At 35.3% G+C, this 18,506-nt stretch overlaps 1 protein-coding gene across 1 annotated transcript in view; it reads right to left on the bottom strand.

The window, feature by feature from the left end:
• The window catches only part of AASDHPPT (aminoadipate-semialdehyde dehydrogenase-phosphopantetheinyl transferase), a 37,065-nt gene that overhangs the window by 6,453 nt on the left and 12,106 nt on the right, over nucleotides 1-18,506 (bottom strand). Inside the window, exons 3-4 of the mRNA XM_020996093.2 lie at nucleotides 3,045-3,166; nucleotides 2,379-2,540 (exon numbers count right to left, since the gene is read on the bottom strand). Coding sequence (XP_020851752.1) covers nucleotides 2,379-2,540; nucleotides 3,045-3,166 — 284 coding nt within the window. The remainder of the gene's footprint in view (nucleotides 1-2,378; nucleotides 2,541-3,044; nucleotides 3,167-18,506) is intronic.

Below are 18,506 nucleotides of genomic sequence, written 5' to 3'. Positions count from 1 at the left end.
TTGTATGGCAGATGATTATCTTATAAGGTAATTTTTTTTTTTGGCAATTGGGGTTAAGTGATTTGCCCAGAGTCACGCAACTCATAAGTGTCAAGTGTTTGGTCTGAGGCCAAATTTGAACTCAGGTCCTCCTGACTTTAAGGCCGGCGCTCTATCCACTGCGCCACCTAGGAAGAGACTATACTACATAGATCTCAGATCCCTAACAAAATCAAAATAAGTATGCGGAGAATCACAAGAGGACAGGTGTGAGCTTTAAAAAGATTCTTCCTTCAAATGACTTCCCTAACCTCAGGCCATGAAAAAAACATTATAAGACGGACCATGGAAAGCAAACATTTCTTTTCATGAAACTGTGGCATAAAAACATTCAAAAATTGGTGTCATTGTATGTATATATATATATATATATATATATATATATATATATATATATCTTATTTCTTCAAGTTTTACTATGTTTTTAGATATAGAGATGAGATTTTAATGCATGTTGAACATATGCAAAACTATTTTGTTAGGTTTTTTCTGAAAACAAAATTCTAATTCTTCTATGATGTGAGACAAATTTAAAATGTTCTAAATGGAATTACTAACAATCAGAACCTGAATACATATTCCTCTGAAAAATAAGTAAACCTCAAATGAACACATTTTCTCCTGATAATTATTATTTATATTGGCTAAAAATGTAATTAGTTTGACATCAAATTGTTCATTATAAAAGGCCTTTACTACACTAGTTTTTTGTATGATATTACCCATTTTTAAATGCATCTTTGACAAGAGTCTCTAGCTCCTGAAAACTAGGAAAATCTAATTGATTCTGTTTTGTTATTGATTTTATTCTGTATCACTGTCGACATTTTTGTAACTGCCTAAGTCATGTTTTATTTTTCTCAGAGTTAAGTCTGGAAAGTCAGCTTTCCTATAAATCACTCACTGTCTCTGAGTTCAGTTCTGTTCTATTCTCGCCTCAAGGAAATCTGTTATCCTGGAAGAATGCAGGAGCACGCGAAGGACTCTGGTCTATCATCCAAGGCAGTCTGGTCCACTTAGACTAAACTGTCCTTGCAGGTAGACTCAAACAATGAACACTTGTGACAACAGAAGGGAAAGAGGGGTCGTGGCTGGCCCCCCATTCCTAATTTCTAGCTAATCATATTATTCCTCACACCTCTGATGCTACAGACTCTGTAACCCAATCACATCGTTTACCCCATCTATGATGCCGTCTTTTATTCTGGATGCTCCTCCTTTTGTCCATAAAAGAGAGCTGTCCCTCTCATTTGGGGTCTTAGCTTTTCGGAGGGGTCTGAGACCCTGTTTATTAGCAAATTTGCACTTTGTCAATAAATTGATCATGCCTGGAACTTTGGGCCTCAGTTTACCTTGATTTTGATCATAACATTACTATATGAACAATTATTTAATCAAACAAACATTTCATTAACACCTGATATATGAAAGGAACCAAACTTTGGAGGACCAGTATACAAAGCTGACAAAAGTTCTGGTTTCTACACTCATTGATAATTACAATTTAGTAAGGAGAAAGATAAAACCAGAACAGAGATTGAAAATTGCCTTTAATGGGCAGCTAGGTGGCACAGTGGATAGAGCACCGGCCTTGAAGTCAGGAGGACCTGAGTTCAAATTTGGCCTCAGACCAAACACTTGACACTTATGAGTTGCGTGACTCTGGGCAAATCACTTAACCCCAATTGCCAAAAAAAAAAAATTACCTTATAAGATAATCATCTGCCATACAAAATGTTCAAAAATGCTACCATGGTTAAGGGGGAGATGAATAATAAACCATTGTGGTCATAAGGAACACCTTCATGTAAAAGGTGGCATTTGATTTGGATCTTGAAGGACGATTAGAATTCTGATGAGCAGAGATTGTGGGGTTGGGGGTGGCGCAGATAAGGGCATTCTAGGCAGATGGAATATTATAAACTATCTCAGGCATAAACGTCAGCCAGACAGTCAAAAAAGCATTTATTAAGCACCTTCCATGTCCTAGGCACAAGTACAACATGTGTTCAGAGAAAAGAAAATAGTACAATTTGTCTTGGGAATCACTGAAGGTTTGAGGTCAAGAGAGTATGATTAGGACGTTGTTGGTGACCTGTAAAAAGAGCAATTTAAGTAGAATGAGGAAGCAGGGAAAAGCCAGACTGACAGTGGTTAAGAACAGACTGATAGGTACAGTAGTGGAAATACTTATTTCAAACTACTAGAAGTTGCAACGTACTTATTTTTAGAAAATGAAATATAATATTCAACATGCATGTATACATACGGCAACTCAAATTAGTTAGAACATACTAAGAATGTGAAAATTCTTAAGGAAAAAAAACTGATTTCTTTACCTCAAATGCCCATTCTTCTTCCTCTTCTCCATCAAGTAGCATATTTGTTTCTCTATATACTTTGCCTACTTCCAGATACAGTGGGGATATATTAAACTCGATTCGCTGTAGTTTAAATCCTATTCCAACCCCAATGGCTTTTAAGAAGCTTTCTTTTAATGCCTAAAATGTCAAAATATTTGATGTTACAGTTAAGGCATTTGGCAGATAAAATGGTGTTTCAAACAATATACAATCTGTAGGCCATGTGTACATGTTTGGTTCTAGGATTCTATATTGCTTTCCCCTAAACATACTATTGCTACAAAGTGTTTTCCTGCTCCCATAGAAACAGCACAGAGCTAAACACATCCTGGGTTTCATTCATGACTCAAGTAAAAGAAAGTAATTTAGAAATGGTGACATGCAGTACACCATGTTTTATATCTTTCATAATGCAAAATCTCTATTCTTCAACAAAATACCGGTCAAATGTTGTGGTACCAAATTCCAGTACCATAAAATACTGTATAAAATAATAATTTCAAAACCACAACTGATAACCCATTTAAATCAAATAATAGTTGAACTTCTGATGATCTGAAATACTTTTGTTTCCAATTTTATTTGGAATATGGGGTCTCTACTATATAAATTTTGATTATCAAAATCAGAATAAAAGCATACCCAGTGCCTATAAAATGTATCTAACTGGTTCCATCCATCTTCAAAGGCTTTGATTGTCTTCCATTCTCTCTCTGTAAACTGTCTATTCATAATTCGAAAGAATTCTGGAATTGAGCTTCGGCCTGTCAATTGAGAAAACATGGTATTACAATTAGCTATTTTAACACTTGGGAAACATTTTCCAATGTGACGTCTAGAAATGTTACCATTGTCTCCTTTACTGTTGTTCCCTATAATTTTATGATGTAATTAGCCTAAACGTTTTATTCCAACAAGGTTACTTTTTGGCTTTTTCTTCCATTACTCAAATACTCAAATGAAGCAGTGGAAGAAGAATGCAAAAAGGAACTTAACATATAAATAAAACACTTTAAAACAATAAAATATACCAAAGACTAAGAAAACATTTCCCTCACAAAAGTAGTTAGTGTGAGCTTACAACTCTGCTAGAATGACATCCCACTATGGAGTGCCAGAACCAAAAATGAGACAAATTCCAGCAGCTACAGTGCCTCCAATATTATTCAGAGGAAGAAGATAAGAGCTTTGGAGGCTGGACAACAGAAGAGTGGCTACATGTTATAAAGGCATGAGCCATGAGAAACAATGCTATCTTCCCATGGCCTGTTTCTGGACATAATGGGGAGCCAACAAAGACTTGTCAAATATCAATACAAGTATGCCCTTCCAGTGACTCTTATTACAAATATTTCAAACTCCTGGGCAAGAAATTAAAGTTCCTTCAGAGGAACAGATGGATGTTTTAAGCACTGTTAACAAATGAAGGAAAAAGGTTCAGAAAATAAAGGCAGATTTGGGCAGTAAAGAGATGATAGTGGAAAATACAGAGCAGCAAACAAGACACAGGAAAAAGGATATTAGTGGATAAGTCCAATAATTCTGTAAGAGACAATATGTAGAAAGAAGGATTGTATTAAAAGTTTCACTTATGTCTATACATAAATGCACAAAGTATAAGTATTAAACTAAATGATCAAAAAACTTAATTCAAGGAATTAAATGGACTCAGATTTGGCATGATATAATTTAGAACTAAAACATGGTAACACAAGAGTATACATTATTCAAAAGACATATTTTAAGAAGAGTGGCGAAAAAGAGTTGCACGGTAAGAACATATATTTTGGAGGAAAGTGAGTGTCCAAGAATTCAGAGAAAATATGGTTAGATTAATAAAGTCTAAAGTTATACAGAGGAAATTAGACTTAAGAGGGGTGGAAACTTGTCTTGAATTACTAAAAAACAAAAGATTCCAAGGAAGAAGAAAATGTGGAGTGTCTAAAGAGACCAATGTGAATTATGAATACCTGAATAAATATGGTTAAAGAGAAGACAGGCAGATTGAAGGGCAGATAACAGGATGAATTCAATACTTTAGCATTCTAAGGAATAACACCATAAGAGTAGTGTCACGAATCATAAAGTGCTTCTTGAAGCCAAAATCCTACCAAGGACATTGAAAAATCTGTCTGCCTGCCACAAATCTCTCCCTCCTCCACTCCAACCTCTACTCAACTGCCAAACACAAAATGACAATGACAGTCATACCTCCAATCTTGCCATCACCAACAAATATTCCACTTCCATGTTTGTGAACACTGAAATCCCTTTATCTTATCACAATCTTTTAGTCATGCCACCTCTCCCTCTGCCTTACAACTCCAAATCCAGTTCTTTATTCATATCAAGATCTCCAATCCTTCAGCCTCTCGATTCTCTCTCTCCTCCCTTCATCATCTGGATCACTCAGGAAACCAGTTCAACTCTATACTGCCCTCTTCTCTTGAGTTTCTTACCCCCTTGTCATATTGCCCATCTTGCTGGCTGGGCCTCAGCCTTGGATCATTCAAACCATATAATGTCTTTGTTCCTACACATGCTGCTGAATGATAGTGGAAAAAAATCATGCAACTGCCAGACTATGTCACATAAACTCAAATGGGCCCTCATTGCTGCAGGGCAATTCTTCTACACCTCCCTAATTAAGTCATTATTGCACTCATCACAGTGAGTCAACCAAACCTTTCATCCTTCTGTAAATCTCCCATGGCTCCTCCTTCCTGACCCACTCAGCTAGTTTTCCTCCAGCCTATCAGACCACTCCGAAGTTTCCATTGCTGAATCTTCAACCAGTTCATATTTATTAGCATCTCATTAGGTATCTCACAGGACCCTGTCCCAATCCCTCTTCTCTTCTCCCTCTACATTATGTCACATGGTGATATCACCAGCTTACACGTATTCAGTTATCATCTCTATGCCCATCAGCATTCTCAAATTTACTTGTCTAGCCCTAACATCTCTGCTAACCTCTGGTTTCACATTGTCAACTATTAGACATTTCAAACTAAATGTCCTACAGACATCTTGAACTAATGTTCAAAACAGAATTCATTATCTTTCCCCAAAACTTTCTCCCTTTCTAGACTTCCCTCTTACTGTCCAGGGCATTATCATCCCCTAAATCACCCAGCCTTACAACCTACCATGCTTGATTTCTCACTCTCTCTCACTCTCCCCATATCCTGTCTGTTACTAAGGCTGGCCAATTTTATTTTTATAACATTGCTTGTATATGCTTCCTTCTTTCCTTTGACACTGCTACCATCCATGTACAAACTCTTGTCACCTCACATCTACAATACTTACTGGCTTTCTGGTTGGTCTGCCTGCCACAAATCTCTCCCTCCTCCAGTCCAACCTTTACTCAACTGCCAAAGTGATCTTTCACAGGTTTTAACCATGACACCTCCCTCATCAGTCAACTCCATTGGCTCCCTATTACCTTTTGAATCAAATATAAAATTATTTGGTTGGTGTTCAAAATCATTCATAACCTGCCTCCTCTCCCACACACCTTTAGAGCTTTCTTATACCTTACCCCCATCCCCTTTGATCCAGTGATATTGGCCTCCCTACTATTCCTAGAAGGAGAAACTTCATTTCCGGACTCCAGGAATTTTTGTGCACTGTATCCTATGCCTAGAATGCTCTCCTTTCTCATCCTTTCCTCCTGGCCTTCGTGGATTCCTTCAAGACCCAACTAAACTTCCACCTTATACAAAAAGCTTTTCACAATCCCCCTTAATTTTAGTGCCTCTCCCCAGATTATTTCCAATTTCTCCTGTATATAGATTTCTACATAGTTGTTTACATGTTGTCTTCCCTCATTGGTTTGTGAGCTCCTCAAAGGTACGGGGTATTTTTTTTTGTTTTACCTTTCTTTTTACCTCCCATGCTTAGCAATATGTCTATCAAAAAATAGGCAATTTATAAATGTTTACCGGTTTAATAACTGCTAAAGACAACCAAAAGGGTTTTTATAGCTATGTGGGAGAGGGGAAACAGTCAAAGAAAAATTAGAGGGGCCACTCGGTCACGGGCAAGGAGATAAGCATAAATAATTACTAAGAGATGGCTGAACTACCCAATTCTTATTTTGTTTCTGTATTCTTTATCAAGAACTAATTTTAGACATAAAATTGAAGGCCAAAAAAAAAGTTAATAAGGATTTCAATGAGGAAGTGAACATCTCTGACTTTCATAAGGCATCTGGACGAACTATGACACACCCCAGGGTATGGATATACCTTCTGGATGTAATAGTTGAGCTGCTATTGGTGAAATTTGAAAAATCATGAAAAATGTGAGAGGGACTACAATATTGCCAATATTACCAACTGCAAATAATTGATTTTGACTTTAAATTCTGTGAAAATTCTAGAACATACCATTAAAACAGGTATTCTTAAGCTGTGTTTCGTGAACTTTTTTTTTACATATATTTTGATAACTTTATAGCAATAAAATTGCTTTCCTTTGGAATCCTCTGTATTTTATTTTATGCATTTAAAAACATTATTCTGAGGCGTAATAGACTTCAACAGACTATCAACAGGGTCCATGATAAAAAAAAAAGTTAAGAATTTCTATGTTAAAAGGATGTTTTGTTAGCATTGAGAATGGGAGATAGGAATCACTAAGAGTCAACATTGGTTTAATAGTGTCAGAAGAATTTCATGTCCTTTTAAGATACCATTACTAGACAGGTAGACCAGAAAAGTATAGATGTAATACAATTGGATATTAGCAAAGGATGTGACAAAGTCTTTCATGCTATCCTTATGATCAAAATGAAGAGAAATTTCTAGTGTATAGGGTGTATATTTAAAACCAACTTAATGACAAGAACTCTATGAATGATTAAAGTACCTATGACAGTGAGAAGCTTAAAGCAGAGTACCATAAAGATCTCTGTTTGGTCCTACTCAGTTTTATCTATTACACGGATGCAGGAATAGATGGCATGTTTATCAAATCTGAAGATGATACAAAGATCAGAGGGGTTGAGAAAGTTAGGATAAAAGAGCCTATGCTTATATCCTGGCTCTATCCCTTTATTCCTTTATAACATTGAACATTTAATCTTCATGAAGATTGATTTCCTCAACTGTAAAATGTAGGGGTTTGATTAGGTCACTTTTAATATCTGTTCTAACTATAAATCAAGGATCCTATTTTTTTTTAATCTCAATAGGCTAGGACAGTGGGATGAATCTAGCTGATGAAACTTAATAATGACAAATTTAAAGCACATGGATTAAAAAAAACGGGAAAAAGCATGGTTAGACAAATTCAAGTTAAAATAATTCAAGTTAATAATTAAGTTTAAAAAAAATCAGAGGGTTTCAATAAACTTCAAAACCCACCATAAGTCAACAATGTACCATGACAGCCAAAAAAGCCAATGTGATTTTAGGCTGCATTGAGATATTGCTTCCAAAATAAAGGTGCTGATAATCCACGCTATATTGTATACTGAACATAATGTGCACTATACAAAAACTAAAGCATGCTCATCAAAGGGAAACCAAGAAAATATGTCATACCATACAAACATTGGTTGAAGGAAGTGGGGGTGGTGAGAAAATAAAACTTGGTGGGGAAATAAGAGACATCTTCAAGTTTTTGGTAGAGTGCCTTGTGGAAAAGATATTACTGTTTTCTTTGTGCCCAAAATGTAGAACCTGAAATAACATGTAGAAGCTGATGTCCTAACTATTAGAGTGGTACCAAAGTAGAATGGGAGGCCTCCCTCATGGGCTTCTTACCAGCCAGAGTATTCAAGCAAAGATGGATAGGTGCTTGTCAGTGATGGTTGTGGGAGGTAGGGTCTTTTTCAGGCTATTCAGACTAGAAAACCTCTGAGGGCTTTCAAATTTAAAACTCAGGGGAAAATGAGAAAACCAAGAAAAGAGAATGGCAGAGTTCAGGTTTTGAGACTCTTTGAAACCAAAGTCTATTGGGTTTTTCTGGTAACTTTTTAACACAGAGGAATAGAGGGTCCCAGAAAAGGGCTTTTAGATCACTCATAACTGCAATGGGGTGAGATTAGCCATCCTGCCAAACAACCAGGGAAAGAGTCTAAGACCATTCTTAGAACAGATTTGACTTCTGCAAAATACTTCCTCTATATGATGTATGTGTGTGTGTGTCTTTCTCTCTCTCTCTGACACACACACACACACACACACACAAATAAAAATACCTTCAAGGCAATTATAGTCAGTAAAGGTATACCAATTTTTTTGTAGGTCTTGGCAATAAATGTTTTCTGTCATGGAAAAAAGTCAACTATTTGGAGTTATCCATTCTATTTTTGATAACAAGGTATTTTAAAAATTTTTTTTAGATTTTGGTAGCATCCTTAATGGCACATCATAGCCCACAATGCTTTCTTTTTAGTACTGCACTGTAGTTATACTGCCTCTTAAAATAAGTTCTAATAAAACATGATTTGTAAGGATTAAGTATCAGGTACAGGAATTTCTGTACTTTTATTTTTACTACACAGTTCAAGAAAAAAATTATAGATGTGAACTGTTAAAAAAGAAAACTTTGTCTTTGTTATAGCTGACATTAAGAGTTTCCCCAAGCAACAAAGGAAACACAGGACTTTTCAAAGTGATTTTATTGTTCTAAGTACATTTCCTTATGCAGATTCTTCTCTAGAGCAATAAAAAATGCATTAGTCACATTACAAATATACTAAGTCACCCCCAAATAATCTGTAAACATCTCCACTATATATTTCCTTCCCAAAAAGCTTAAAACATAAATTCCTCTAAGCTGTTATAGTATTATGCGATTCTCCAAATGTTTACAGTGGGATGAGATCACTAAGGTGAGTCCCTAAATGTCTCTTGTTCACCAGACCTACTGTCCATACTAGAGGAGAGTGGTGGAAACTGCAAAATGGAGTGCTAAGGTTCAAGAGCCCCATAGCTTGTTCTTGGAAGCCCAATGAAACCAACTCCATGTACTCTTATTTGCCTTTCTAAGAAGAATTTATATGTCACTCTTCAATTTAGATTAAATTTTCATAACTGTAAGAAAGTAAGCTTCTAAAAGGCAGAGACTATTTTCTTTTTGTTCTTGTGTCCCAGCACACAGCACAGTGCCTGATACATGGTAGGCATTTAAATGCTTATTGACTGGATGATATACTCTGGTTTTACTTATAGAGAGAATGTCAATATGGATGTGTTTCATTCAGTTCCTTCAGTAGTAAATCAATTCGTTGTTTATTGTACGAGGGGAAGGGGAAGAGGAAGGGGAAGGGGAGGGAAGGGGAGTGAAGGGAAGGGGAATTAAAGGTGAAAGGGAGCAATACACAAGCCACAAGACATAGGAGCAGCAATATTGTATGATGAGTTATCAACTGTGAAAGGCTTAGCTATTCTCAGCAATACAACAATCTAAGACAATTCTGAAGAACTCATGATGATAAAGTCTATCCACCTCTGGAGAAAAAACTGATGGAATCAGAATGCAGATTGAAGCCAATACTTTTTTTTTACTTTATTTTTCTTGTTGTTGTTGCTGTTTTGGTCTGCATTTTCTTTCACGACATGACTAATATGGAAATATGTTTTGCAAGACTACACATATATAACCTATATAAAACTGTTTGCCTTTTTTTTTGGCTTTGTGGCGAGGTATTCAGGGTTAAGTGACTTGCTCAGGGTCACACAGCTAGTGTCAAGTGACTGTATACTTTTCTTTTTAAAAAAAGAGGTGCTGCAAAAGTGAAATCAACAAACCTTGCCAAAAGATTGCATATGATGGAGTGAGAGATAGGGCGGAACCCAAGATAAAGTTTAGTTCATAAGCCTCAGGGACTGGGAAGATGGTATTTCCTTCTATAGTAACAGAAAAGGTTGGGAAGTGCAGATGGGGAGAGAAGGAGTTTACAGGTAAAGATAATTTGCTCCATTTTGGATATGTTGCGTTTAAGATGTGTACTGGAAATTCAATTCACGATGTCTGAAAAGCAGTTAGAAATGTGAGTTTAGAGGTAAGTAGAGAGTCCGGGGCAGGGAAGGTACATTTGAAAATCATCAGCATACAGATGGCAATTAAATCTAAGAGTTGATAAGATCACCAAGTGAAGCAATACAGAGCTAGAAGAGAAGAGGCCTCAGGCTAGAACCCTGAGGGACACTTCTGGAAGAAGAGCAAATAAAGGAGAAGGAGAAGAAATGGTCAGATAGGTAGGAAGCAAACCAGCAATGAGCAGTGTCCCAAAATACCAGAGAAGAGAATATCAAGGAGGAGAGAGATATCAACAGCGTAAAAGGCTACAGAGAGGTCAAAGAGAAAGAGGATTGAGAAAAGATTATTAGATCTGGCAGCTAACAGATCATTAGTAACACTGGAGAAAGCAGTTCTGGTGGAATGGTAAGGTAAAAAAAAAATTTTAAGGGATGTGTGGGATGCCACTCAAATTAAAAATAAAACAAAACACAGAGGTGTCCAAGGAGAAACAGAAAGTTAATTTACTATAGCTATAATTATTATTATTATTATTATTTCAAATCTCGAGATTTGGGTGTCCCTCCATCAGTAACCTCTGATGACAGGAGACGATCCACAGAGGTAGAAATTAGTTTATATAACCCTGAAGGTTCAATTCCCCCTCCCTCACAGCTGTCTGTTACTCGACTAAAAATGTGCAGTTAGGAAGATAATTTACAATTGTTTTGGAAGGTCTCAGGGATTGAACAGATAATGCTGGGAGCAGAAAGACATCTGAATAAGACCCTGTCAAAGGGAGATAAAGGGACTTGAACATTTAAGGGTTTTCTGGGGCTTGGGAAAAAAGGCGCATCTGGATAGATCAGAAGGCAGGCCAGGGCTTAACAACTAAATAAATTTTAACTGCTAATATTTGGCATTAAAAAGAGAAGATCTTACAGTAATCTATTCTTAACCCTATCCTAAGTTCTGAACTCACTACCTTAATTACACTGAGAAGTCTTCACTGGGACATCCCATTCAGGGATAAAGAAGAGAATGAGAGGAGAAAAAAAGGACATACCTATTATAAACAGCCTCTTCAAGGAGTTTAGCTACTAAGGGCAGAAGAGATAAAGGACAATAGTTAGAAGGGAAGGAAGGATCAAGTGAGGGTTCTTTTTTTTTTCAGAATGGGTTAAGCATGGTCAAGTTTGTAAGCAGCAGAAAATGAGCCAATAGGGTGAGATGAAAGAATGGGGATAACAGAGGAGGCAATCTGTTAAGAGGAGATAGGATGGAATGGAATCACTTGAACAATGAGAGGGGTAAGCTTTGGTAAAGAATAAAGTCACTTCATCCTGTGAGACAGGAGTGGAGGAGATAGTGACAGAAGGCATATGAGTGATAGGATGATAAAGAATATGGAAGAAGATATTCACAATTTTACTGATTATAACTGAAGATTACAATGGAACATATGTGAGTCCAATATAGTTCAAAAGAATGTACTTTTCAGGCATGAATCATAAAACAAAACTAGCCCCTGGAGTTCTATAATGGTAAAATTTAAAAGGGAAAAAAAGCATGGGTAGGATTCAAGAAAACTAGATTCTAGTCCTAGCTCAGTTATTAACTAGCTATACAATCTTGGGTAAGTTATAAAACTTCCCCAGATCATATTCCCCCAATCTCTAAAATTAAGGAGTTGGACGGACAGCTAGGTGGCACAGTGGATAGAGCACTGGCCCTGGATTCAGGAGGACCGGAGTTCAAATCCGGCTTCAGAAACATAACACTTACTAGCTGTGTGACTCTGGGAAAGTCACTTAACCCCACTGCCTAGCCAAAAAAAAAAAAAGTTGGAGTAAGATTATCATCTCAGGTCTCTTATTGATCTCATACTATGACTGTGGCTCAAAAGTCCTTGGGAAATTCTAAAAAATGAAAATTTGAAAATACAATCACAAATAAAATGAAAAAGGAAAGGAGGTCAAATACCTGCTTCCTAATTTATAAAATGAAGGCATTAAATACTAGATCATAACTCCATAGATTTAGCCCTTTAAGAAGACCTGAAATCTAATAAAATCATTTCATTTTACTGAGGTCCAAAGAGGTTAAATGATTATTGAACTCAAGTCCTCTAATCCCAAAGCCAATGCTCGTTCCATGATAAATCCCTTTTAGTTCTGTTGATGACTATATGACCAATAGATATAAAATTCTGTAGCTATATTATAATTAAAGTGGGAAAAAACTCTTATATTCCAATATAGCTCAACAAATCAAATAATCATAGCTCTAAAGCTGGAAGGCACCTAAAAGCCATATAGTACAATCCCATCATGCTACAGATGAGGAATCTGAGGTCAAATCATTAAGCAACTTGTTCAAAGTCACACAGGTAGTATGCACCAGTGGCACAATTGGAACACACAGATCCTCTGATTCCAGAGACAGAACTCCTTCCCCTGTTTCACTTGGTATATCAATGTGATGAAATTATATTGCAGTATTAAAATAAGAAATGCAAAGAAATATGGTAATTCTTATGAAAAGGGATGCTACATTGTAACAGATCCACTGATTATAGTTATATAAAAACACCATAAGAACAGAAAAAAAGACTATAAGAGAACACTATAATTAAATTATTTTTCAATATCTATATTATGTATAACATATAAAATATTGGAACTTTGTGACTATTAGGTTCTTATAACTTTGTATTTCTAAAGATTGCTATTTAGCTTATATTTATACATATATATGTATATTTAGCTATCTAATATATATAATATATATAACCTATTCATGCTTATATATATGCACATATGTATATGCATACATATACATGCATACACAGACATATGCCTTATATACATGTATATCTGCAACACATCCACCTATGAATAATATATGTACATATATATGCACATGCATATTATATATGCACACATGCATACAGATATCTAAACACATATGCACACATACACAGAAAACTATACGTGACTAAGTTGGATTTATATCACAGATGCAAAAATGGTTCAACATTGGTGGAAAATGGTATGATTAATCATATCTAATCAAATATAAAACCACACTTTATGAACATATTTTTAAAAAGCTGACAAAGTACAAAATTCATTTATGCTAAGAAACATACAACATATATACATATAATAGTATTTTTCTAAAACCAAAAGCAAGCATCATATGCCAAGAGCATATACTTAAAAAAAAAAACCATGGGAATAAAGCAAGGATATCTCATCTCCCAAATATCAGTTGATCTAATACTGGAAATGCTTTTAATAGCAACAAGAGAAAGGTATAAAGACAGATATAGAAAAGATAAAAGTATCACTATCTGCTAATGTTATAATGGTGTACTAAGAAAATCCTAGGGAATCAGAAAAGATACTAATTGAACCAATTAATAGCTTCAGCAAAGTTTCAGGCTTTTAAAAAATAAACCTTCAAAAATCAACTGAATGTTCATATTATAATAGTTACAAAATCTAAGAGCCAATAACAGAAAGGGAAATCCCATTCCAAATAATTACATAATGCATAAACTATCCGGGGACCAATCTAGTAAAGCACACAAAAGACTTGTATAAATTCAATTGCAAAGTGCTCCTTTAGGAAATACAGAGCAACTTAAATAGCTGGGGAAATATTTAGTATTCATTGCTGGGCCACACCAATATAATAAAAATGATAATGCTATCAAAGTTAATTCATACTTTCAATGCTCTATCAATCAAATTATACAAGAGAAACTGATAAAATAACAACAAAATCCATTAGAATAATAAAAAATCTAGAATGTCAAGGGCAATGATGAAAAGATGTAGGGACAATTGGGGAACAGTATTTTCAAATCTAAAATTATATTATAAAGCACCAGTCATCACAACTATCTGTTACTGGTTAAAGAGAGTGCAAGAAAGGTAGATCAATGGGCTAGCTCAGACAAAGGAGAATCAGAAGCAATGAAACTCAATAACACTATGTTCAATAAAGTAGAAAACATAAATTACCTAGGAAAGAATTCCCTGATAAAGCAGAACAATAGTTTGAACAAGAAATTTTGAATTATGCAAATAAATCACTAAAATGCCCATACTCTTTGATACAGAGAATCCATTACGAGGCCTATACCCTAGAGAAGCCAGTGATAATTAGAAAGTACCCTTACACACCAAAATATTTATAGGAGCATTTTTTTGTGATAGCAAAGAACTTGAAACAAAGTAGATGCTGAATGACAGGAAAATAGCTAAGCAAACTACAGTACATGAACACAATGGAATGTCATTGCACCATAAGAAATGAATGTGATAAATAAAAAGAAGCATGGAAAGAAGCTACGTGAGTTATGCAGAGTGAAGTAAACACAGCCAGAAATAATGTTATACACAATAAATAAAACAATGTAAATGGAAAGAAATATACACACACATACACACACAAACACACTCAAAAGTCAATAGAGAATTATCTAGAACACTGTTCAAAAGAAGATATGAGAATATACTCCCGTCCCACTCTTTTGTAAAGTTGAGAAGTCCACAAGTGATGCACCCTGTATTTATTTTTCAGATTTTTTCGATGTGTTGATCAGTTAATACTGATTTTTTCCTTTTATTTTTCATTTGTCTTTATAAAAATTGTGTTTTGGGATGGATGTCTGGGAAACCGAAGCAGAGGGTACTGGAGAAAACTAAGTTGATTTTTTAAAAAAAGATATCAAAAAAGATTTCCTTTTTAAAAACTGACTATACCTTTTAAACTCTAGGAACAGGTACCATGTCATTTCTTTTTTATCTACATTCTATGTCCTATAATTAACCCTGTAGTAAAGAAGGAAGGAAAGAAGGAAGAGAAAAAAAGGAGGGGGCAGGGAGAAGGAGAAAGGAGAGAATAAATACAGGAGGGAAGAAGGGAAAGAGAATGGGGGAAGAAGGGAGAAAAGGAGAGACTTAAAGATTTGTAGATTACACTGAAGCCTCACACCTATATATTATGAATATATTCTTGGAAAAAAGACTTGTTAGGTTCTGGATTTGCAGAGGAGTAAGTAACAATATATAGAACGAAATATATTCAGTTTTAACTTGTTATTAATGTGCAAGTTACACGTTAATTGTCTGTCTACATATAGTCAGACCATCAACTGATCCTCTAACATAACTAATATCAGGGTTAGTAAAAAACGAACAAAAATCAGAAAAAAAATAGAATGTGCTATTAAAGCAATTTAATCCTGAATTATTTAAACTGAAAATCAAAAAAAAAAGGGAAAAGAAAAAAATTACATTGACACTAACTAGGAGATTTTAATCAGAGAAGCTGGGTCTGCCATTCATTACCTGGGTGACTTTGGATTCAGCTTCTCCAGGACTCATTTATAAAGTGAGTGCATTGGACTAGTTAGCCTTCTAAAGTCCCTTTCTAAATACTATGAAGCTAAAGTTTTTAGCCTGAATATCTGAAAGAATTAATGATATCATTAGCACAAATAGAAAGACAAGAGAACCTTACTTCTGATTTCAATAGCTAGTAATGACAAACTCAGTTTCAGGCATGCTGAATTTCATGTGCTAGAAATACAAAGCTAGGATTTGTACAAGAGGCATAAAGAGGATCAAACAAAAGTCAAGAATGTTGTTAGGCATAATGTCATTATAGTGTCATTTTTCTTTTTTAGAATCTTCAAGTTATTATTTCATAACTTTCAAGAAACCATTTAATTTGTTCTAAAAACAACGGGGAAGTCAAGGAAAATTTTTTAAAATATATGCACACTGCTAATAAAAACTGACAACATAATTTATCACAATCATCAGAAAGCAATCAAATAATTATATACAGCTTAAATTATAATAGCATCTTCACATACATTATAGAGGGCATCTTATTTACTCAATAACATAAAAGATTAGACAACTACATGCAATAATAAAATAAAAATAAAACCAAAAGGGGTTTTTTGTTTGTTTTGTTTTTTTCTAAAAAGGGTTGGCTCTGCAGGTAAACTCAAAGTGCAACAGCACCACACTGTGGAAGACTCAGTGAACAAAATCCTTCTCGCAGGGGTGAAAAAACATTATATAAGCAATAGCAATGGTACAATTTTAACACTGTAGCATAGGAACTAAGACATCAGGAGGAACAGTAAACACAACTTTCCACCTACTTCATTCTACCACTTCTTTCCTTCACCAAAAAAAAAAAATCCCTAAAATATAGGGACTCTGTATCTCCAGATTTCTATTTATTGCCTTTTTCAATTTGTTCCTTAAATATTGTACCATTCACTACTATCTTAATGACTGTCCTAGAATTCAGGCAAACAAAAAAACTGCCATACTATCTGGTGATCTCATCAGTCCCCTCATTTCTCTCTCAAGCTCCAGGCCCACATCACCAATTGCATAATAGACGCTTTAACCTAGTTAGAAAATTCACAAACATAGTTCAAGCTCTCATCACTTCCCTCTGAACAAGGGACTGGGATAAGAACTGAACGTGTGAGTTTACTAGGACAGGGACTTCCTGAACAAGAAAACTACTTCTATTAGTGTAAGACAGCACCTTCTCAACAACTTGTCTTAAGAGACTGCATAACTCAGATGTTACATGACTTGCCCAATTACCCAGACAGTATGTATAAGGAGTAGGATTTGAGTCTAGGTTTTTCAGGCTTCCAGGATGGTTCACTAAATACAACTCCCCTTCTCTCTCTGTAGCACATATGTACAGTATTCCAGAAGTCTTAGGGCTGTTTTACTCTATTAGAGCTTAAAAATGTGTTAGAATACAAACTTCTTGTGAGCAAGGAACTGTTGCACTTGGGTTTTAGTATCTGCAGAGTACTTTGAGACATAGTTGGCACTTTCAAAATTCTTGCTGCTGCTGACTCTTCCCAAGATTATTGGTAACTGGCTAACAGGTAACAGGCTAACTGCTTCCATTCCCTGCTCTTTCCAATGCAACCTGCACACAGCTACCAAAATAATCTTCCTAAGGTATGGGTCTGACCATATCACAACTCTTTTCAAAAAACACCAGCAGCTTCCTACTGCCTCTGGAATAAAACCTCTGGCATCTAAAACCCTTCTCAGTTTGGGTCCAGCCTACCTTTCCAGACTTATTTCACAAAAGACTTCTTTCATGCAACTTTCTTCCAACCACACTGGCCTGCCTGCTATTGCCCAAATTCACCATTTTGCCCTGTGGTTTCAGCACCATTTTTTTCTCAAGCCTAGAATGCATTTAGTATTTTCCTTGCAATTGCTTTCTGGAAGCTGAGCTTCCTTTCTATGAGGAAAATATGATCTTGATCCCCACAGAAGGAGAGAAAGCCAAGAAAAATAAAACTATAGGTCCAAATCACTAAGGAATATTAATGTAAGAATAGTCAACAAATACTACCAAAGATTCTATGTTATGTTAAAAGTCATTCAGATTGGAGTTACATTAAGATTATGCAAATATAGCTTTAAAACTGGGAAACTATAAAGGTAATAAATCATAACAATAAATATTTATTAGTTTCACATGATTATATCAACATAAAAAAAGACTTCAACAAGATAGCTAAATGTTAAAATATTAAAAAGAATAGGAACAAAAAGATATTTTCCTGAATAGGATAAGAGTATCATTCTAAAATCAGTAATAACCATTACTTTTTAACAAAGAAACACTAAATGCTTTTCCAGAAATATCAGTATTAAAGCAGGGATGTTCAGTGTCTCTACTATCTCTATTTACAGATGATGTGACAGTTTATTTTTAAAATTTAGATAATCAAAAAAAAAATAGATTCAGTAAAGATGTTGCTGTTGCTGTTGTGGTTATTGTTCAGTTGTTTCAGTCATGACCAACGATTTGTGATCCCATTTGGGGTTTTCTTGGTAAAGATATTGGAGGGGTTTATCATTTCCTTCTCCAGCTAATTTTAAAGATGAGGAAACTGAGGCAAACAGGGTTAAGTTACTGGCCCAGGGTCACACATCTAACAAGTGTGTAGGCCCAGCATTCTATCCACTGATTCATTTAGTTTCCCCTAGCAAGTGACAAAATAAATCTATATATGTCATCATAAAATTCTGTATATTCCAAGAAGAA

Source organism: Phascolarctos cinereus, unplaced genomic scaffold, assembly GCF_003287225.1.
Source record: "Phascolarctos cinereus isolate Bilbo 61053 unplaced genomic scaffold, phaCin_HiC Scaffold_726;HRSCAF=1367, whole genome shotgun sequence".
NCBI classification, from domain to species: domain Eukaryota; kingdom Metazoa; phylum Chordata; class Mammalia; order Diprotodontia; family Phascolarctidae; genus Phascolarctos; species Phascolarctos cinereus.
The sequence above is the reverse complement of the archived record's forward strand: the minus strand, read 5'-3'. Positions and strand labels throughout refer to the sequence as shown.